The sequence below is a fragment of the Oncorhynchus mykiss genome, chromosome 12 (genome assembly GCF_013265735.2).
Source record: "Oncorhynchus mykiss isolate Arlee chromosome 12, USDA_OmykA_1.1, whole genome shotgun sequence".
Lineage (NCBI taxonomy): Eukaryota > Metazoa > Chordata > Actinopteri > Salmoniformes > Salmonidae > Oncorhynchus > Oncorhynchus mykiss.
This window is the reverse complement of record NC_048576.1, coordinates 31,971,578-31,995,685: the sequence shown is the minus strand read 5'-3', so window position 1 is coordinate 31,995,685 and position 24,108 is coordinate 31,971,578. Positions and strand designations below refer to the sequence as shown.

The window sequence follows — 24,108 nt, the reverse complement described above, 5'->3', positions numbered from 1 at the left end:
TTACAGAGGATGAAGTTCAGAAAGAGACCTGGTCTCCTGTTGTATGAACCCCTGGAGGCTTCTCTTTCCCTGCCTGAAGGTACTCTCCCTCCGGGAAAATGGTAGGATGACCAGGAGTCTTAGGAGGGTTTCAATGTTACTAAAGCTCCTAATGTCTGATGCCTTCAGAGTGTCGAGTACAGTGGCTGGAAGATACCCGGACATGGGATCCAACCACTTCTCTCTCCAAGACTTCATCTCTGTTGGGAGTGAGACCAGGTCAGGCATGTCATCTTTGTACATGCGTAAAACGTGAGCATTTACACTGCTGTTTTCTAGCTTCGACATGGCGTAAGGCACAATCTCCAGGCACCTCAGGGTACTGAGGACCTTCTCTGTGAAGAACTCACTGACCTCAGCAATGGAGTGCTCTATCACCTTCTGACTCACCGCCATTTTGTAAAACTGACTCAGGGGTTCTAGCAGCGCAGAGTGCAACAACGTTATCTGCAGCTTGGAAGCTAAAGAGACAGCTTCCTTGAACCAGGCCTTGTGATGTGTGTCGATATTGCTCTTCAATTCATTGAGGGAAGTTAGGAGATCGGGCAAGCTATTCATAGCTAGCAACACATCTAGGGGTTTTCCTTGAAGAGATTGGCTCAGCTTTTTGGTCGAGCTTAGGACATTCTTCAGCACGACAGCCGTGAAGATGAACTCAAAACGTCTGACTTTATCGAAGTAAAGCAGTGCTTGGCCACTCCCTAAGCTATTCTCCTCACTTTTCAGCTCATTCAAGCACAGCATGACTACCTCCAGGAGCTCTACCATCAAATCATGCATATCATGACTCTTCTCCCAGTTCTTAATAAGCTTGTCCCTAAGCTCATTACCCTTCCCCTCATCATGTTGGAATATGGCAATGATCACCTCTTCCAGTTTGATCTGTCGTTCTGCATCCTCTGTGAGCCACTGTAACATGTTTTCTACAGACACTGCACAGTCTGCTGCTGCCACTGCAGGAGATGACCTGGCTAGCCACACATTCAGAGACACAGCAGAGCTGACCATTTGCATGGCCAGGGGGTATTTCTGGGCTATTACAGCAGATACAGCTCTCATCCGAGATCCTACCTCACCAACACTTAGCAAAGCTTGCCCTCTACAGTATGCCATATTGAGCCCCCATTTCTCTGATAGGGCTGTTTCAATAGCATCAGCCAAGACAGCAGTGTCCTGGCTGAACGGGATGAAAGCTACAGTCTCCTCGCATTGAGTGTCCTGTTTGTCCAAGTACCTGATGCACAGGGGGACATAGAGCTGTCCCTCAATCTCAACCGCCTGTTCCGTTATTATTGTAAAGAACTGTGAGTCCCAGAGTTCCTTAAGTATTTCCTCACGCACAGGTGGGTCATAGAAAGACATAGCCTGCCTCTGACCTACGACCCTGTCCTCTACCATTACAACACCATCCTCCGCCTGGGCGACGCCGCCCTGCGCCTGCCCCTGTGCGACGCCGTACTGCGCCTGCCCCTGTGCGACGCCGTCCTGCGCGCCGCCGCCCTGCGCCTGCCCCTGGGCAACGGCGCCCTGCGCGACGCCGTCCTGCGCCTGCCCCTGTGCGACGCCGTCCTGCGCCTGCCCCTGGGCGACGTCGTCCTGCGCCTGCCCCTGTGCGACGCCGTCCTGCGCCTGCCCCTGGGCGACGCCGTCCTGCGCCTGCCCCTGGGCGACGCCGTCCTGCGCCTGCCCCTGGGCGACGCCCTCCTGCGCCTGGGCCGCGCCCTCCTGCGCCGCGCCCTCCTGCGCCGCGCCGTCCTCCGCCACCAGCGCCGCGCCGTCCTCCGCCACCAGCGCCGCGCCGTCCTCCGCCACCAGCGCCGCGCCGTCCTCCGCCACCAGCGCCGCGCCGTCCTCCGCCGCGCCGTCCTCCGCCGCGCCGTCCTCCGCCACCAGCGCCGCGCCGTCCTCCGCCACCAGCGCCGCGCCGTCCTCCGCCACCAGCGCCGCGCCGTCCTCCGCCACCAGCGCCGCGCCGTCCTCCGCCACCAGCGCCGCGCCGTCCTCCGCCACCAGCGCCGCGCCGTCCTCCGCCACCAGCGCCACGCCGTCCTCCGCCATCAGCACGCCGTCCTCCGCCATCAGCACGCCGTCCTCCTCTTGCAACTCTCCAGCAAGGGGTTGTTCTGCCATATCAGCTTGGTGTTCCTCAACTGTCTGCTCATGTCTCTCATCAGGGTTTACATCAAAAGCTCTGAAATCTAAAACACACACTCAGTTCAATAAACACCCCTCTTTCCTTTATTTTCACTCTACTATTACATGGTTCATGTAGAATGTCATGATGAATCTTCATGATTTAAACATTCACTTACCACTTTCCAGCTTCAGACCTTTCATTTGTTTCTTCACCTAAATTACATAACAGAATTGAGTACATTTAAAACACATTTATTTGCTATGCATATCTCCTTTGCCAGGGGATAGGGGGGGTGATCTTGCTGTATTGTTTACTGTTATTATCTGTCTGTTTGTAAAATGGACAATTCATGAATAAAATAATTGTATGCTATACCAGGGATTTTCTGGATCAAAATGGGGCTTAGGTGGTGGTGTGGACATGGGCCTGGCAAATGGTGTGGTCGATGACCGTAAATTTTAGGAGGCCCTCCTGTTGGCCGCAGTGACAAAATGTAGCCGTTTTAAAGCAAATTACATGCAATTCTACAAAAAAAGAGATTCAAACAAAACTAAATATATGGGGGCCCCATGACAAATACTCCGGAGTTAAAATGTTAGATTCCCCCTGACTGTCATGCTTTTATTTTGGTGATTTGTTCTCAAAGATGAACTTACTTCAATATGTACATGTCCATTATCGTTTCTACATACTTTATATCTGTGGTTTAATTTTACACAAAAATAATTAATCACCCCCCACCCCAAAGAAAAACAATTTTTGTGTGTGTGTGTGTGTGTGTGTGTGAGATAGATATATATACAGTGGGGCAAAAAAGTATTTAGTCAGCCACCAATTGTGCAAGTTCTCCCACTTAAAAAGATGAGAGGCCTGTAAATTTCATCATAGGTACACATCAACTATGACAGACAAAATGAGAAAAAAAATCCAGGAAATCACATTGTAGGATTTTTTATGAATTTATTTGCAAATTATGGTGGAAAATAAGTATTTGGTCACCTACAAACAAGCAAGATTTCTGGCTCTCACAGACCTGTAACTTCTTCTTTAAGAGGCTCCTCTGTCCTCCACTCGTTACCTGTATTAATGGCACCTGTTTGAACTTGTTATCAGTATAAAAGACACTTGTCCACGACCTCAAACAGTCACACTCCAAACTCCACTATGGCCAAGACCAAAGAGCTGTTAAAGGACACCAGAAACAAAATTGTAGACCTGCACCAGGCTGGGAAGACTGAATCTGCAATAGGTAAGCAGCTTGGTTTGAAGAAATCAACTGTGGGAGCAATTATTAGGAAATGGAAGACATACAAGACCACTGATAATCTCCCTCGATCTGGGGCTCCACGCAAGATCTCACCCAGCGGGGTCAAAATGATCACAAGAACGGTGAGCAAAAATCCCAGAACCACACAGGGGGACCTAGTGAATGACCTGCAGAGAGCTGGGACCAAAGTAACAAAGCCTACCATCAGTAACACACTACGCCGCTAGGGACTCAAATCCTGCAGTGCCAGATGTGTCCCCCTGCTTAAGCCAGTACATGTCCAGGCCCGTCTGAAGTTTGCTAGAGAGCATTTGGATGATCCAGAAGAAGATGGGGAGAATGTCATATGGTCAGATGAAACCAAAATATAACTTTTTGGTAAAAACTCAACTTGTTGTGTTTGGAGGACAAAGAACACCATACCTACTGTGAAGCATGGGGGTGGAAACATCATACGTTGGGGCTGTTTTTCTGCAAAGGGACCAGGACGACTGATCCGTGTAAAGGAAGAATGAATGGGGCCATGTATCGTGAGATTTTGAGTGAAAACCTCCTTCCATCAGCAAGGGCATTGAAGATGAAACGTGGCTGGGTCTTTCAGCATGACAATGATTCCAAACACACTGCCCGGCAACGAAGGAGTGGCTTCGTAAGAAGCATTTCAAGGTCCTGGAGTGGCCTAGCCAGTCTCCAGATCCCATAGAAAATCTTTGGAGGGAGTTGAAAGTCCATGTTGCCCAGCAACAGCCCCAAAACATCACTGCTCTAGATGGGGTCTGCATGGAGAAATGGGCCAAAATACCAGCAACAGTGTATGAAAACCTTGTGAAGACTTACAGAAAACGTTTGACCTCTGTCATTGCCAACAAAGGGTATATAACAAAGTATTGAGATAAACTTGTTATTGACCAAATACTAATTTTCCACCATAATTTGCAAATAAATTCATTAAAAATCCTACAATGTGATTTTCTGGATTTTTTTCTTCTCATTTTGTCTGTCATAGTGTAAGTGTACCTATGATGAAAACTACAGGCCTCTCTCATTATTTTAAGTGGGAGAACTTTCGCAATTGGTGGCTGACTAAATACTTTTTTGCACCATTATATATATATATATATATATATATATATATATATATATATATACACATAACACACACACACACACACAGTGAGCGCCATAATTCATTGGACAGTGATTATTTTTTGTGTTATTTTGGTTCTGTACTCTAGCACTGAGTTTGAAAGGATACAATGACAATGAAGTGCAGACTGTCGGCTTTAATTTAAGGGTATTTTCATACATATCGACTGAACCGTTTAGAAATGACAGCACCTTTTGTACATGGTCCCCCCATTTTAAGGTACTACAAGTATTTGTTGAATTGGCTTCACAGATGTGTGTTGTTAGGCAGGTGTATTCATTTTTGTGTTTAGTGAATGAGCTGTTGACGAATAGTATTGATTATAGACTTTGCTATTGCCTTTGGAGGTTGTTGTTGGGGTGTGACAACATGAGGAAGACAGCAGTGTCGATGCAAATGAAGCTGGCCGTAATAGGGCTCAGAAATGAAAATCAATCAATCAGGAACATTGCAAAAACCCTGGGCATGTCCAAGTCAACAGTTTGGTTCATCATTAACAAGAAAAAACAACAACCGGTGAACTCAATTATGTCAAAAGACCCGGTAGACTGAGGAAGACCACTGTGCTCTCTCTTTAGCCTCCAAACTCATTGGACGGCACTTCATCGTGCAACAAGACAATGACCCTAAACATACTGCTAGAGCAACGAAGGGGTTTTTGATGGCCAAAAAGTGGAAAATCCTTGACCGCATCTGAATCCAATTGAACATGCATTTTACATGCTGAAGAGATTGAAGGCAATAAGTCCCAGGAACTGAAGATGGCTGCAGTACAGGCCTGACAGAGCATCACCAGGGAAGATACCCAGCATCTGGTGATGTCGATGCATCGCATACTTCAAGCAGTCATTGCATGCAAAGGATATGCGACCAAATATTAACAATGAATACTTTATTCTACGTTATGTTAAACTGTCCAATGCTTTTTGATGCCCGGAAATGGGCGGGGGGACTATGTATACAAGCTTTTATGATTTCTAAATGGTTCATCCGATATGTATGAAAATACCCTCAAATTAAAGCTGACAGTCTGCACTTCACCCTAATTGTCATTGTATCCATTCAAACTCAAAGTGCTAGAGTACAGAACCAAAATAATAACAACAAAAAAGATCACTGTCCAATGAATTATGGTGCTCACTGTATATATCAAAAGTTTGGACACTCATACTCATTTCAGGGTTTTTATTTATTTTTACTATTTTCTACATTGTAGAATAATAGTGAAGACATCAACACTATGAAATAGTACATCATGTAGTAACCACAAAAGTGAAACTATTCTTCAAAGTAGCCACCCTTTGCACACGCCTGGCATTCTCTCAACCAGCTTCACCTGAAATGCTTTTCAACAGTCTTGAAGGAGTTCCCACATACGCTGAGCACTTGTTGGCTGCTTTTCCTTCACTCTGCGGTCCGACTCATCCCAAACCATCTCAATTGGCTTGAGGTCAGGTCATCTGATACAGCACTCCATCACTCTCCTTCTTGGTCAAATAGCCCTTACACAGCCTGTAGGTGTGTTGGATCATTGTCCTGTTGAAAAACAAATGATATCCCATCTGGTTCACGCTTAGCGGGACTGGCGTATCGCTGCAGAATGCTGTGGTAGCAATGCTGGTTAAGTGTGCCTTGAATTCTAAATAAAATCACTGACAGTGTCACCAGCAAAGCAACCCCACACACCATCACACCACCTCATCCATGCTTCACGGTGGGAACCACACACGCAGAGATTATCCGTTCACCTAATCTCACAAAGACACAGCAGTTAGAAGTAAAAATCTCACATTTGGACTCATCAGACCAGACCAAAGGACAGATTTCCACCGGTCTAGTGTCCATTGCTCGTGTTTCTTGGTCTTCTTATTGGTGTCCTTTAGTAGTGGTTTCGTTGCAGCAATTCGACCAAGAAGGCCAGATTCACACAGTCTCCTCTGAACAGTTGATGTGGAGATGTATCTGTTACTTGAACTCTGAAGCATTTATTTGGGCTGCAATTTCTGAGGCTGGTAACTTACAAACATATCCTCTGCAGCAGAGGTAACTCTGGGTCTTCCTTTCCTGTGGCGGTCCTCATGAGAGCCAGTTTCATCATAGCGCTTGATGGTTTTTGTAACTGCACTTGAAGAAACTTTCAAAATTCTTGGCATTTTCAGGATTTACTGACCTTCATGTCTTAAAGTAATGACGGAATGTTGTTTCTTTTTGCTTATTTGAGCTGTTCTTGCCATAATATGGACTTGGTCTTTTACCGAATAGGGCTATCTTCTATATTCCACCCCTACCTTGTCACAACACAACGGATTGGCTCAAATGAATTAAGGAAAGAAATTCCACAAATTAACAAGGCACACCTGTTAATTGAAATGCATTCCAGGTGACTACCTCATGAAGCTGGTTGAGAGAATGCCAAGAGTGTGCAAAGCTGTCATCAAGGCAAAGGGTGGCTACTTTGAAGAATCTCAAATATAAAATATTTAGATTTGTTTAATACGTTTTTGGTTACTACATGATTCCATGTGTTATTTCATAGTTTTGATCTCTTCACTATTATTCTATAATTTAGAAAATAGTAAAAATAAAGAAAAAACCTGGAATGAGTAGGTGTGTCCAAGATTTTGACTGGTACTGTATATAGATTTTTGTTTTTAACCGTTTGGACATAGGCGGCCCGAGAAAGAAAAAAAACACTTAAGTGGCCCGTCCAAGACTTTCTATGCAGACAAAAACCTGTGTATCAATAAAATCAGTCCTTAAAACATCAGCTTTGGAATGGTAGAATGAGTATTGCTTTTAATTTACCTGCTCAAGACATGGGATGCTTTCTGGGTCAACTTCGATGCACTTCTCAATGACCTCCCTTAGTCTTTGAACAGTTGGGTAATGCATGAGAAGCATCACGGTGTCGGTTTTGCTGCCCTTGCAGACAGTGCTCTTCAGCAGAGCCCTCATGGAGTTCAGGGTGGTCTTCATCAGGTCCCACTCCATACTGACGCTCGGTAGAACAGCCACCAGTCTGAGCAGCATTGTCACTGTGGGATGGCTTTGAGATTCTGGGTGAAGCAGTATCTCAGAGATAGAAGCTGGTGGTGACATGTCCTGATATTTATCTTTCCACACTGTGGCCCAGTTACTGATATCCTGCTCTACTGTGTCAGGATCAGGGAGGTCAGACAGGTAGAGACTGTATAGCTTATCTGTGGACTCTGCGCGGATTGGCTCTGAAATGGGCTGTGGATTGCAGGTGGGAAGAAGAGACAGGAGCTTCAAGGCTTTCAAATGACTGTCGGAGAAGTTGTACTTCATTTCGTCAATGAGGCAGCGCAGTACAGGAACACTAAAGTTGTCCCTGTAGTACACCTCTGGAGACTCATAAGAGTTAGCTTCCTCTGGGAAACATACTTGCTGAGGGGCCACCTTGGATGCTAGTTGGAATGCCTCTTCAAACCAAGGTGTGTGTACAGTGCTTATGTTCTCCAACATCTTGTTCAGTGTCTCTATGATTGGTACGATCTTCTCCACCTCACAGATGATGTCAGCAGGGTTACCACAGCGGAAAACAGTGCTGCAGTTTCGAAGAGGAGAACATGCGTTCTTCAGGATTACAAGTGTGACGACAAAATCCATCTCTCTCAAAGCAGTGGCGAGGACCTGTGCATGTAGCGACATAGTGCCCGTGGCGCTGGAACTAACTGAATCCAGGCAACTCAAGACTCCCTCCAATGTGTCGACTAGGAGATCAAAAAAGTCCTCCCTCTTCTTCCACCTGGAGCAACAGGTTTCTGGAATCTCCTCCAAGGCCTCCCGAGGTGTATTCAGTAACCCATCCACGGCCTGTGCTAGCTCTGCCTCTAGACCAGGTGACTGGTCAAAGAACAGTAGAAGATCTTCCACAATTCCCAGCATCTTTGTGACAGGTGGGCAGTGTACACTTCCTGCTAGCCAACAGGCAAGACCACAAGACTCACTGGGTGTGATGACAGACAGAGGATAGCTCTCGAGGAACTCCAAAGACATCTTCTTCAGGCTGTGACAACCTGAGCCCATGCGCATGAATGCTTGTCCACGACACTGACTCATCGGCAATCCCCAGTCTTCGATTATAGTTGCTGAAAGATTCTTGACTTGAACATCAACGTCACAGGTTTCAAAAAATCGCAAAAAACCAATGAGCTCTACCTTGGGGGCACATTCCCCAACATATCTGACAAAGACAGGCAGATAGCTCTTATTAGCAATTACAACAGGTTTATCTGTGATAAGAGAAAAGAAGGGGGACTCCTGTATTTCTAAGAGTATGACTTCCCTGATGGATTTTGTGAGAAGCTCTACCATTTCCTCCTCTCCTACGTTAAGCGTGAACTTGCCATCTCTTCCAAACCAGTGGCACAGGCCGAGATCCTGGATGAGAAGGACTTGATCTTCTTTGGAGAGTTCGGAGAGCTGACACTTCTTTTTCCCTAGACGTGCAGCCAGTCTGAAAACCATTTCCAAACTCTGTCGATTATCTCCAGTGTGCCCATTCTCATCCACCGCTTTCATTTCCTGGTTCTCTTTCTTGTCAGAAGACTGATTCTCAAGGTCCTTTGTTCCATCTTTGCCATGATCGACTGAAAATATAACAGCTAAATTATTGAATTCAATTTACTCAGTTCAAGTTCTATAATTTTCTATCAGAGAGAGTTAATTTATTTAGTCACTTGACAAAACCTAGGTCCATCCATATTACCGACATACTAAATGGTAAGTGTTATTACATATTTAGTACCTTACAATTACATAGTCACATGGGGATTCATTGTAACAAATATTTTCTATAACATACCTTCCATGTTGGCTTCAGAGTTCTTCATCAGACTTTTGGATTCTTTATCCTAAAAAACATAAAATAAAAAGACATTAAAAGGAAATCATTTATTTTAAAATGACAACATTTCAGTATAGGCTGCTCTGAAAGACTACATAGGTTTAACGTATTAGACAAAGTAATAATCATGGACATTTATTTCAACAGCGAAAACTTACCAAGCAGATGCCCTCTAAAGCCTGCGGAGTGACCTTCAAGCACTTAGTCACCATCCGGTCCAGATCTCTGCTGAAGTTGGTTCCCACCTGCAGCATGGCCAGACATGGGGACCTGTCCTTGGGGCTGGTGTTCCTCAGGTATTCCTGGAACATCTTGTGGCGCATCACTTCCCCACAGTTCTCCAGTACTGTGCTGGGTAGCACAGACATGATCCTCAGCAGTGTGTTGATGTTCCCAAAGTACTGCATGAGTGGCAGACGGAGAGTCTGAAAGATAGTGTCTGGGATGGTCACGGATGCAACTTTGGTCTTCCACTTCACCCTCCAGCAGCACAACTCAGTGAAGAAGTTGTCGGAGTCAGGCAGATCACTGGCGTAGAGAGGAGGCTTTGACCTCAGGATCTCAAACATGTAACTCACAGTCACAGAGCAGGGAACCAGGGAGAGGAAGTTTAGGGCCTCCTTGTGGTCCTCAGAGAAATGATCCTTAACAGCATTGGTGAGGTTGTCCACTAGGGGCACACTTAGTGCATCTTTGTAATACAGAGCTGGTTTCATCATGCTATCCCTGGACGCAGAGGAATTATCAGGCACTTTTATCTGCACACCTAGACTCTGGGCGAGCGCACAAGCTTCATCAAACCAATTCTGGTGAAATACTTTGATGTTTGTTTTGACCCTGTTAAGAGTAGCCACTATACCACTGATCTGGCAGAGTTGGGATGCTGCACTGAAATGATCCTTCTGGAGTCCTGCACTCAGTTCCCTGGTGAAGGACGAGGTGTTCTTCAGGGCTACCATGGGCACAATAAAATCAAAGTCCCTTATCAAACGCAGCAGTGCTCCAGCTTTTAGAGAGAATGAGGATTTCCACCTCTGTGGGTTGCTCTTGATTTTCTCCAAACATTCGACAAGGGGCTCCAGCATCTGCACAAAAACTTCATAGGAATCATGCTTCTCCTGCCAGACGGTACAGAACTTCCCCTGCAATTCTTGAACCTTTTCATAGCTTTCCCTAAGTCCAAATGCAATGACATGATCCAGTTGTTTCTCAAGCATAGGCATGCTCCCAAAAAACATCAAAACCTCTTCAAAAACATCCAGGGCCCGTTTGACTGATGACACAGGGGTGGATTTTGACCACCATATGTTAAATGAGTAACAAGAGCAGTGTGTGCATATTGCAAGGGGGTACTTTTCTTGGATTTTGCAGGCAAATGCTTTCAGCTTGTAGGAGACATCACCGGACCCTAGGTAGGCCTGACCTCTGCAGTAACACAAATCGAGATGCCACTCTTTGGTGACAATTTCCAATATGCGCTCTGACATGGCATCACAGTCAAGATCCACATCCAGAAATCCCATGAGCTCCAATCGCATGACATCAAAACTGTCCACAAACCTGAGGAAGAGAGGAAGATGTTTTTTCTCCCCTAACTTCACAACACGGTCGATGAACAGAGAAAAAAAGGAAGTGCCCACCTCCACAAGAATTCCCTCCCTGACAGCATCCTCGCATACTCTAAGAACTTCTTCCATCTCAGACTTTGACACATACTTCAATGAGTCTTCCACCTCGCCATCCTGTTCAGCAGAGGCCTCACCAGGCTGTCTGCTCTGGCTGTTATATGCAGCTGTCACAGCAACCTGCAGAGCAGATTTGAGTGCCTCCTTATTAGTTTCTGTGGCTGGGAGTTTCGGTTGCCCCACTCTCTCGGTCTCCATCTCAGAGGGTATGTCCTGTGGTTCTTCTTGTGTTTCTTGTACATTCTCTTTTAGAGTGTGATTCCCATCATTCTCAGAGACAGGTTCTGAAATAAAGCAGTGAAGAGCATGAGCCAAGAAGGAATAATTAATAAAACATAGGTATTAATGCAAATATTTGGATATTTACACAATACTGCAATAAATATTATACAATTATTATATTAATAATTGTACTTCCTTACCAGCGTCAGGCTGCATCTCTATTACCTCATCATCCTATGAACAGAAAATAAAAGCATTAGCAAAATAACGCTTTTGTTCAGTAACTGAAACCTACAAATGCAAATATTAGTAAGAAAACAAGTTAAGAAATATCCAACATCCATTTACAGTACTTTAATTTTGTTTAGTTTTTCAAATGATTTGAAATCTTCAGTTTATTTGATTGCGGTGCAAAGACTTTAAAAACAACAAGAACACAATAACTGTTATATTTAAATAAACGTACCATATGCAAAAACTGCAATATGTCAATATGCTTCTCCACATAGGACTCAACCATGTCTTCCACATTGAAGTGCACGTCTTGATTGACATAGACAAATGCCATGTTGCACAGTCTCTTATCCTCCGGTGTGGCTTTCAGGTAAGACTGGTACCGCTCCAGCACCATGTTGTACTGCCCATACACATCTGCCTCTGCGTTCACACAGGGGATGGTGCCCAAAACTCTCAGCAGGCTCTGCACATTTGGGTAAAATGCAATGTCTGGGATTTTCAATGTTGCAAACACTGTTGTGGGCAGGATCCTCCGCTTGCTGGCATGTCTCCACTTCACCTCCCAGCAACCAAGCTCATCGTAAAAGGTGTCGGGCCGAGCGAGGTTGTTCAAGTTTGCGTCCGCCACTTTATCCCTGCGGATACTGAAATTGTGGTCAGCCATGTAAGACGGCACCAATGAGAGCCATCTCAGAATCCGTACCATCTCCGTGCTGAACACCCTCTTTACCTCCGCAACAAGGTACTGTAAGATCTGCCTGCTCAGAGTCTCTCTGTAGAAATCCTCCAGAGGGGTTTCAGTTGCAACTGCCTCGCCAGTCTCAGGTGAGCTCTCATCCGGCCTAGCAACCTCCACTCCCAGCTTCTTAGCCCTGCCCACTGCATCAGAAAACCACTTCCTGTGGAATATTGCGATCTCCTGCAGATGTTTGTTGACCAGCTTTAAGGCGTTGGAGATTGTGTACTGCAAGGTGCTGCTGATGCTGATGGCTCCCCTGAGACTCGGGTTGAGGATACTCACGCAACAGAGGGTATTCTTCAGAACAACCAGGGTGATAATGAAATTGAAGTTCTTCAGGATCGGCTTGAGCTTGGCCATCTGCTCACAAGTAGCGGTGTCTGCGTTCGCAGCCGAGCACACCTCGTTGATGCAGGCGAGGAATGGTTCAAGAATGTCCAACATGGTCTGGAAGGCATCAACACCATACTCCCAGGTGTTCTGGGAAGCCTCTATGATCCTGTCCACTTCACCTTTAAGGTGGCTGTATGAAGACTTGATTTTCACCTCCAGTCTTTCCCAAAGATCTGGGGATCCTCTAATTATTTTGGCAACGTCCTCCACTGTGTTCACAACCTTCTGGATATAAGGTATGGGCATGGAGCGGATTAGCCACATGTTAAAGGCATATGGGTCACTAGGTGCTAGCACTACCTGAGGAAACTCCTGCAGAATCCTGCTGGTGAGATCCTTCATTTTCTGACATAAACCACCTGTGGTCAGGTAGGTAAGTCCTCGACAATGCTCCATCCGCAGCCCCCACTTATTCCGAATTTCTGAGAGCAGCATGTAAAACAGACCCTCAGCATCTGCATAACAGGGCAGGAAACCCATGAGGTGTTTCTGGGGGAACCCTGCCACGGTGACGGACCTGATGAAAACTGGGATCTGATCTTTTCCCTCTATGTTTGTCACATCTTGAAGCAGGATGGAGAAAAAGCGTGCCAACCTCAAACTGTTCCGGATCTCCTCCCGCATGAGGTCCTCACTGAACTGGAGGACTTCTTTCTGGTCGATTTTTTCAACACAGATGGGGTTGAGAGACTGTTGTCCTCTGTGGTCTCCCATCGGTTCATCTGTGTTGGGGTTTGCATCGTTCCCTATGCTGAATCCAGTGAAGGCAAGGGTTTCCTTAAAGTAGACTTTAAGGATTTCCTTTGCTTTGGAGTTAGCGACATCCTCTCTCTTTTGTTCCTCTTGCTGTAAATCACATGTTGCGCTATTCTCTCCTGGTTTATCTTTCACCTCAGATGGAGCATCATCTTCTGTAGTAAAGGAGAAAACATGGACAAGAAATTGAAAAAAAGTGTTTCTACAAATACCCTATCAAAAGGTGTACTTTCCTAACTTAACATATAGCCTATGACAATACAGACCACATTACTATGCACTACTAGTTGCTACCCAATTACACATAATTTCTGGTAGGAAAATATATATAATTTTGCAGCGAGTGGCCAAATATGGAAATATTTTATTCTTATGGTAAAACAAACAACAAATGAGAAGAAATAGATTTACCAAACCAATCCCCTTTAGCTTTCTTCAAGGATGCAAGCTCTGCCTCAGCCTAAATGGATTAAAGACATACTTAGATGTAAACTGGAATTAATGCAATAGTATCAGATTATACACTTACTGAGATCAGGTTAGGATGACTATATTGGGTACAACATTCAGGGTCATGACCTTATAAGGGACACTATAAACCACGTGTGTGTTTTAAACGTGACAATACTTACAGGTTCTCTTATTCTTTTATTCCGTTTGTGGCCTGATGGATTGTTCAAATGGCTTGTAAAATCAAATCTGGTTGGAATAGCACCCTCTTTCAAGGATGTTCTTAAAGTGCTCTGGAAAAGAAACAAGCAAATAATTATAACAATTTCAATGCCACTCTTTTGCATGCCTGAGAGTAAGAACCTACAAGGAGAAGCATGACCTTTTAATACAGACCTACTAGTGGTCTTCAGATAGACCTAGTGCACTATGATTAAGCTAGTCCCAACAAAGGTCTATATGACTTACACATCACGTAACACAGTATGTGGGAAACCTATTCTACAATAGTTTTTGATTCCCCTAAGAATGTGACAAGACATTATTTCTAGTGTGCAAGATATTTTATGAAATGTGTCGTTTTACAGGGTCAGCCATACATAGTATGACATAGCCTACATCCCAAACCCGGTCAATGGGTCTATTTGCTAATGCATAGATGAGTCACCACCTGAACAGGTCATCTGTAACTCAAGACTCTGCCCTATTCCTGAACAATATAACTGACTGAAAACGTAAAATTAATGTTTTTTTTTGCAATATACAGTGCGTTTGGAAAGTTTACGGACCCCTCAACCTTTTCCACATTTTGTTAAGTTACAGCCGAATTCTAAAATGGATTCAATAGTTTTCCCCCCTCATCAATCCACACAACATACCCCATAATGACAAATCAAAAACAGATTTTTTTTTAAATGTTGCACATTTCTTAAGAATAAAAAAACTGAAATATCACATTTACATAAGAATTCAAACCCTTTACTCTGTGCTTTGTTGAAGCACCTTGGGCAGCGATTACAGCCACGAGTCTTCTTGGGTATGACGCAACAAGCTTGGCAAACCTGTATTTGGGGAGTTTCTCCCATTACTGTGCAGATCCTCTCAAGCTCTGTCAGGTTAGATGGGGAGCGTCGCTGCACAGCTATTTTCAGGTCTCTCCAGAGATGTTCCTGACATGTGCCGTTTACTGCGGTAAAAGGCCTGATTGGTGGAATGCTGCAGAGATGGGAGAATCTTCCAGAAGGACAACCATCTCCACAGGGGAACTCTGGAGCTGTCAGAGAAACCATCAGGTTCTTGGTCACCTCCCTGACCAAGGCCCTTCTCCCCTGATTGCTCAGTTTGGCCGGGCAGCTAGCTCTAGGAAGAGTCTTGGTGGTTCCAATCTTGTTCCATTTCAGAATGATGGAGGCCAGTGTTCTTGGGGACCATCAATGCAGCAGAAGTTTTTGGTAGCCTTCCCCAGATCTGTGCCTCAACACAATTCTCTCTTGGAGCTCTATGGACAATTCCTTCAACCTCATGGCTTGGTTTTTGCTCTGACATGCACGGTCAACTGTGGGACCTTATACAGTGGGCCAAAAAAGTATTTAGTCAGCCACCAATTGTGCAAGTTCTCCCACTTAAAAAGATGAGAGAGGCCTGTAATTTTCATCATAGGTACACTTCAACTATGACAGACAAAATGAGAAATATTTCCAGAAAATCACATTGTAGGATTTTTAATTAATTTATTTGCAAATTACGGTGGAAAATAAGTATTTGGTCACCTACAAACAAGCAAGATTTCTGGCTCTCACAGACCTGTAACTTCTTCTTTAAGAGGCTCCTCTGTCCTCCACTCATTACCTGTATTAATGGCACCTGTTTGAACTTGTTATCAGTATAAAAGACACCTGTCCACAACCTCAAACAGTCACACTCCAAACTTCACTATGGCCAAGACCAAAGAGCTGTCAAAGGACACCAGAAACAAAATTGTAGACCTGCACCAGGCTGGGCAGACTGAATCTGCAATAGGTAAGCAACTTGGTTTGAAGAAATCAACTGTGGGAGCAATTATTAGGAAATGGAAGACATACAAGACCACTGATAATCTCCCTCGATCTGAGGCTCCACGCAAGATCTCACCCTGTGGGGTCAAAATGATCACAAGAATGGTGAGCAAAAATCCCAGAACCACATGGGGGACCTAGTGAATGACCTGCAGAGAGCTGGGACAAAAGTAACAAAGCCTACCATCAGTAACACACTACGCCGCCAGGGACTCAAATCCTGCAGTGCCAGACTGCTTAAGCCCCCTGCTTAAGCCAGTACATGTCCAGGCCCGTCTGAAGTTTGCTAGAGAGCATTTGGATGATCCAGAAGAAGATGGGAAGAATGTCATATGGTCAGATGAAACCAAAATATAACTTTTTGGTAAAAACTCAACTCGTCGTGTTTGGAGGACAAAGAATGCCGAGTTGCATCCAAAGAACACCATACCTACTGTGAAGCATGGGGGTGTAAACATCATGCTTTGGGGCTGTTTTTCTGCAAAGGGACCAGGACGACTGATCCGTGTAAAGCAAAGAATGAATGGGGCCATGAATCGTGAGATTTTGAGTGAAAACCTCCTTCCATCAGCAAGGGCATTGAAGATGAAACGTGGCTGGGTCTTTCAGCATGACAATGATCCCAAACACACCGCCCGGGCAACGAAGGAGTGGCTTCGTAAGAAGCCTTTCAAGGTCCTGGAGTGGCCTAGCCAGTCTCCAGATCTCAACCCCATAGAAAATATTTGGAGGGAGTTGAAAGTCCGTGTTGCCCAGCAACAGCCCCAAAACATCACTGCTCTAGAGGAGATCTGCATGGAGGAATGGGCCAAAATACCAGCAACAGTGTGAAAACCTTGTGAAGACTTATAGAAAAGGTTTGACCTCTGTCATTGCCAACAAAGGGTATATAACAAAGTATTGAGATAAACTTTTGTAATTGACCAAATACTTATTTTCCACCATAATTTGCAAATAAATTCATTAAAAATCCTACAATGTGATTTTCTGGATTTTTTTTTCTCTCATATTGTCTGTCATAGTTGAAGCGTACCTATGATGAAAATTACAGGCCTCTCTCATCTTTTTAAGTGGGAGAACATGCACAATTGGTGGCTGACTAAATACTTTTTTTGCCCCACTGTATAGACAGGTGTGTGCCTTTCCAAATCATGTCCAATCAATTGTATTTACCACAAGTGGACTCCAATCAAGTTGTAGAAACCTCTCAAGGATGATCAATGGAAACAGGATGCACCTGAGCTCAATTTTGAGTCTCACAGCAAAGGGTCTGAATACTTATGTAAATAAGGTATCCGTTTTAATTTTTAATACATTCACAAACATTTCTAAAAACCTGTTTTCACTTTGTCATTATGGGGTACTGTGTGTAGATCGATGAAGGAAACATTTTCATTAATCAACTTTAGAATAAGGCTGTAGAAAAAGGGAAGGGGTCTGAATACTTTCAGGATGCACTGTAACTAGTGATGGGGGGGAAATCTATCTATTATTACATATCATATATTATTACATATCACAATTTTATTTTGGACAATATTACATCAATACTTTGACTCCAGGCATCAATTTGTAAAAGACAAACAAACATAGGTAGCGATAGTCAGTTGTACCTCCTATAGCTTGTTCTCCATCTTTAAAAAAAAGTGAGCCAATAACATGTTTTCAACACTTATTTCCATGACTGATCAAAACAAAATCTCTCTGCAGCAGACAGATATTGAGCAGAAGTTTCCCCCCCAAAATCTTAATCTGCTCAGAATTAAGATAGAATATATTGTGTTTGCATCAATATGTTTGCAACATCAAATCGCAGGATCGAATTGCAATATATATAGAATTGGGAGCGTTGCAATATTACTCGTATAGGCACCTAAGTATCGTGATAATATATTATTGCTAGGTCCCTGGCAATTCTCAGCCCTTGATAACTGGTCTCTTCAGTAAATAATAATACTTACGTCACGACAAATCAAGGAAGGCTCAAAATGATTTGCACAAATTTGGAAGGAATTGTGTAACTCCTCAGGGGTTTTTGGCTCCAAGTCAGATCGATGACAATTATTTAACCATTGTTTACATCTGAAAGGAAAAATTCACAGGATTAGATTTCAAAACTGCAATAAGGATAGGCCTGCCCCCATGTTATAGACCGATGAAAAGGTCTATCTGCATATCACTAGCAAACCGTCTTGTGACTGTTTAGCGACATGGAAGGTAGGTCTACTACCGTAAACCACGGTAATGGATTTACACTGAGATTGATTTTTTTTCACACAAAATGCCAAACAAAAACATTTATTTCAAAGTTAAACTAATCATACAACTCTATGAACAAGGCCTACTTTTAATACAAATTACACAGACATTTTTACAAAAACGCATTTACTGGAAGAACTGTGCAGATGCAAAGATAGGTAACAGAATTTCGGGACAGAATTTCGGGACATTCTCAGTTTTTTGCATGACCAAGTTTTCCCTCAAATCTTAAATATGCTCAGAACTAAGATACAAATATGTCTGCAGATGGAATGAAGTGTCAGCTATTATATGAAACCTTTGGTTTGAGAAAAATATATTTTGGTTATTGAACTACAGTAGGTGAAGTGGACCTACACCCAGTAACAGCATTGTGGTAACGAATTTCATCATGCATCTGTACTGTACTGTAATTTGTTTAACACTTTTTTGGTTACTACATGATTCCATGTGTTATTTCATAGTTTTGATATCTTCACTATTCTTCTACAATGTAGAAAATAGTAAAAATAAAGAAAACCCCTTGAATGAGTAGGCGTCAAAACTTTTGACTGGTACTGTATGTAACAGTATAACTTTAGACCGTCCCCTCGCCCATACCCGGGCGCGAACCAGGGACCCTCTGCACACATCAACAACAGTCACCCACGAAGCATCGTTACCCATCGCTCCACAAAAGCCGCTCTGCAAGGGGAACCACTACTTCAAGGTCTCAGAGCAAGTGACGTCACCGATTGAAACGCTATTTAGCGCGCACCACCGCTAACTAGCTAGCCGTTTCACATCCGTTACATATATAAATAAATCTTTCTGAATGACAAAATATCACATCAATGTACCTCAAAATTGTTTTGATAGAGTGACTTAAAAAGTTGAGATGACACAGAAACAATTTTTTGTTGATCAAGACTACTTACATCCAGGGAAAGGGTTCAAAAAAATTGTGACAAAGTGGTTTTCCCAAGTTACCCTACGTTTTAAGGAAAGGAGAAATATTTGCTAGTGTCTGACATACGCTGGTGGCTTTGATTAAAGGGTCCTTTTACCGGTTTGTGTGTGTGAGTTTGCGGATTCTCTATAGGCCTATATGTTCATTCAGAAAGTTTCCTAAAGTAGCCTGTCTGGACTGTCAATCCTTTGTCTTGATCACGTTGAAGGAGAGGTTGTTGTCCTGGCACCACACTGACGGGTATCTGACCTCATCCCTTTAGGCTCTCGTTGTTGTCGGTGATTAGGCCTTCCAGCATCGTGTCGTCTGCAAACTAAATGACGGTGTTGGAATCATGCTTGGCCACACAGTCGAGGGTGTACAGGAGGGGACTAAGCACACACCCCTGAGTGGCTCCCGTGTTGAGGATCAGCGTGGAGATGTGAAGTTGCCTACCCTTACCACCTGGGGGGGTGGCCCATCAGGAAGTCCAGGATCCAGTTGGAGAGGGAGGTGTTTAGTCCCAGGTTCTTTAGCTCAGTGATGAGCTTTGAGGGCACTATGGTGTTGAACGCTGAGCTGTAGTCAATGAACAGCACTTTCACATAGGTGTTCCTTTTGTCCAGGTGGGAAAGGGCAGTGTGGAGTGCAATTGAGATTGCGTCATCTGTGGATCTTGAAGAGGGTTAAACCAAGGCCTCATACCTTTTAAAGGGTTAACAAATTGTGTTATGATAAACTGTAAGGTCTTCTCTGAGATCTCTGTGTGTGTATTAACATCTGTTTGAGTGTTGTGCCCTTCAGACATTATCAGAAGGCGGAACCCTCCTACGTTCATACATACTCCTCCTGTCTGGGCCCCACCTGGCTATCTGAGATTCTGAGAATACGACTGCTTTTCTGAGAACAAGGCTGCAGCAGGCCTGATGAAAACAGCCACCAGTCAGAAGATGCTTGGACTCGTTCACCTTGTTATGAACCTATACTTGTGATGAAAGATCAAGTTTCGGTCAAACCCACTTCTGAGCTTTTAATTGCTGAGAAGATGGTTCCTGCTGTCAGGTGGAGGTTAGATTTATTATAATGTTGTTGCCAGGGAAACTCACGCAAGGAGGACTGGAAGAGGCTATATGAGTTACAGGATGTCCTAGTCATTTTGCAGAACCTGGGGAGAGCTATCATATACTGTACTCTGTACCAACTTCTGCCTACAATTGTATTACTAAAGGATCATTTTAATACTTAAAACAGAGTGTTTCCTTTCCATTACTAATGTATGTTCGATAATTATATAGAATTGATCATTGGTTGAAGAAATTGACTAGGATGCGGGTCTAGGGTTTCTCATGATGGTGCTGATGTGAGCCATGACCAGCCTTTCAAAGCATTTCATGGCTACAGAGTGCCACAGGTTGGTAGTCATTTAGGCAGATTGCCTTGGCGTTCTTGGGCATAGGGACTATGGTGGTCAGCTTGAAACATGCAGGTATTACAGACTTGGTCAGGGACAGGTTAAAAATGTCAGTGAAGACACTTGCCAAATGATCCCATTTACACTTTGTAGTCAATTTTGACACTAGAATAAATGTTTTGACTCATATCAATGCCACATATGCCGTTTTCAAAATGAGAAGTTGCTTTTTAGGGGCAGTTGACCTCTAATTCCAATGCTTCTCTAGCGCAGAGACCCTTAGAGTGCATAGTTCTTCCCGATGTTGTACGACCTCTAGGTGTCGACACAGTGAGCCCAGCCGGTAATACACCTGTCCCCCCCCATGGACCGGCTCGTACATAAAACATCCTCCATTCAAGGCTGAAAAGGCGTTGGGTTTTCTCCTTAACTCGATTTAATGGCTTGTCAGTGGGAAAAGAAAACGGGCAAAATATGTATACTGTCTTAATAAAACATTTTCCACCACCATGCTACAGTGGCTAATACTACTTCCTGATGTTGTGGTGCGCATTCAGACAGGGGTAAACGGACGCTGTGTGTAACATCTGGGAGTTGTCAGAAAATCCGAAAACGGGCGGGGAAAATGGTGTTTTATTAAGACCGTACACAATTTCCCACTGACGAGTCATTAACCTGAGTTAAGGAGGAAACCGACGCATCCTGAATGAAGGATGTTTTACGTACGAGCCGGTTCATGGGGGACGTGAGTGTATTATCGGATGGCCACATTAAAGTCGGATGTAAGAAGACAAACAATGTAAAAGGAATAATAGCGCCATCTTGCGGCTGGTAGGCTTCTACAATGTTAAGACAATGTTATGGTTAAAATAACTGTGCTTACAGTTATTAACTGTATACATGACAAACTTGTGGGGCTAGGCCTGCCCTGACTTCTGTAAGGTAAAATTTTGAATCACCATTTTCGGGGAGCTTATATTCATGACACTCACACACTTGATGCATTGATTCAACATACACTCAGTGGCCATTTTATTAGGTACACCCATCTAGTACCAGGTTGGACCCCGGTTTGCCTACAGAACAGCCTGAATTATTTGGGTCGTGGAACCCAATGTTTCAAGAGACCTAACGTGTGCCAGGAAAATATCCTCACCAGCACACCACTGCCACCAGCCTGTATCGTTAACACCAGGCAGGATGGGGTCATGAACTCATGCTGCTTACACCAAATATTGACTTTGCCATAAGCATTATGCAACAGTGAACGGGATTCGTCGGACCAGGCAATGTTTTTCCACTCCTCAATCGTCCAATTTTGATGATCGCATGCTCACTGGAGCCACTTGTTGTTTTTAGCGGATATGAGTGGAACCCGGCGTGGTCGTCTGCTGCAATAGCTCACCCATGACAAGGATCAACCAGCTGTGCGTTCCGAGATGCCGTTCTGCACACCACTGTTGCACTGCGCCATTATTTGCCTATTTGTTGCCCGCATGATTCTTGCCCTTCTCTTTTGACCTCTCATTAACAAGCTGTTTTTCGATCACAGGACTGCCGCTGACTGGATTTTTTTGTTTGTTTGTCATACCATTCTCGGTCAACTTTAGACACTGTCGTGCGTGAAAAGCACAGGAGGTCAGACGTTTCTAAGATACTGGAACCAGCGTGCCTGGCACTGACGATCATACCACGCTCAAAGTCGCTTAGGTCATTAGTTTTGCCCATAAAGTTCAATCGAACCATAACTTAATGCTTGATGCCTGTTTGCCTACTTTATATAGCAAGCTACGGTCACGTGACTCACTGTCAGTAGGAGAGAACAATTTCCCTGAAGAGGGTGGTGTACCTAATAAACCGGCCTGTGAGTGTATTTGGACTATCGTCAACATAGGGAGGGGGTGTAACCTGCTATATCAAAGCTAGATAGCCTGCTAGCAAGTCTGATTAAACAAGCTGTAATGCAACATTTGTATTTACAGCCGGAAACTCATGCCTTCAAAATAATGTAAATGTTCCTTACAGGTCAGAATGTTGAATAAAATTACATTTAAAAACTTTACTGGTTGTGTGTACGATTTGTCCTTCACCTGCCCAAAAATGTAGACAAAATATCCACGGGAAAGTATTGTTTACAGAACTTCTTAGAAAGCCGGTAGGTATATGGTTCGGCACCAAAGTAAAGTTAGTTTTAAATACACTCAAAACTCCTTGTATATAGTCTTGTTATTGTGTTGCTATTTCATTTTTTATTGAGCAAATATTTGTCTTACTTTTTAACTCTGCATTGTTGGGGATGGGCTCGTATGTAAGCATTTCACTTAAGTCTACACCTGTCGTATGACATATGATGTGACCAATAAAATGTTATTGGATTCAGTTCTCTTGAAGACAGATTGTTCTCCATCCTTCCCTGATACAGAATATACAACTTGCCCTGGCATGCCTTGTTCAATAGCTATTGACAAGAGAAAACCAAACATCCAATATAAAACAAACTTTACCTCTGTGCAGAATGAGTCATATAGAGAGCAATAGTAATGGCTAATTCCACCATGGTTCGTTGGACAAAACCTATGGGGAAATTGAGTTTTTGGTTAAATGCCAAAAAAGATGGTCTGTAGTAAACAAGCTTCAGAGATCTTATACATTTTGTTTGCAGATAAATCTTCATCAGCAGTCACTGTGAATTTTGCAGCATTTATGTAAAAAAAATGTAAAAGCACAAAAAGGGTTCATAAATCATAAAGATCATGTTAACTGACTGACTGATAATGTCATAGAACAAAACGTATAAGATCTCGCAAGCCTGTGTTAAACATAAAGTCTGAGGTTAACATAAAATCCTACTTTCCCCATAGGAATGGCTGAACTAATGTTTTTTAGGACTACAAGCTGGCGACCCCTATAGACGGTTTGGTTGTTCAGCAACAAAACCGACGCATGTGCAACTATGGGGCAAAACAGATGGGGTTGGCGTAGATTTTTAACTATATTTTGTATCCAATGCTTATTGAAAACATACATGTGCATCTGTCTCAAATACATTGTTATAGTTGTTGGTTTGCTAGCTATTAGTATTGATATGAAACCGTAAAAATACCTCAAAACAAGACATGGTATCAAAAACAAGATGAAACGAGTCACTTACGATTTCCCACATGGCAGTTTGTCATTGTTGTAGCCATCTGGCCATCCAGAATCACAACAACTCACGGACTTCTGCTCCACTGAAGCATGCGCATTGTTTTCGTGACGTTGTCAGCTTACCCATCTATACCTACCCACCCTCTAAAAAGTTTGGTAAACAATAACTAGCTACTTTGCTGTGGATATTTGATCTCAAATTTCCAGCAGGGGAAGGACAAACCGTGCAGACAATCCGTAGAGTAAGTTTAAATGTAATTTATTCAACATTCTGGCTTGTAGGAACATGTACACGATTGTGCAAGCATTGTTTTAGGCTGTATATAGACCCATTTGGGATTTAGTGGCGGGTAAACACAGTTTATGC

At 43.6% G+C, this 24,108-nt stretch overlaps 1 protein-coding gene across 1 annotated transcript; it reads right to left on the bottom strand.

Annotated features, from left to right (window-relative positions):
• Nucleotides 1-23,785, bottom strand: LOC110537454. Its single transcript, XM_036939504.1, has 12 exons — nucleotides 23,746-23,785; nucleotides 23,099-23,168; nucleotides 17,958-18,078; nucleotides 14,125-14,235; nucleotides 13,904-13,952; nucleotides 11,834-13,647; nucleotides 11,568-11,601; nucleotides 9,619-11,429; nucleotides 9,419-9,467; nucleotides 7,396-9,203; nucleotides 2,352-2,388; nucleotides 1-2,237 (listed from the first exon to the last, which is right to left on the bottom strand). The coding sequence occupies exons 1-12, from the start codon at nucleotides 23,780-23,782 to the stop codon at nucleotides 1-3; spliced, it is 8,178 nt and encodes a 2,725-aa protein (XP_036795399.1). The 5' UTR covers nucleotides 23,783-23,785.
• Nucleotides 23,786-24,108: the final 323 nt, after the last annotated feature.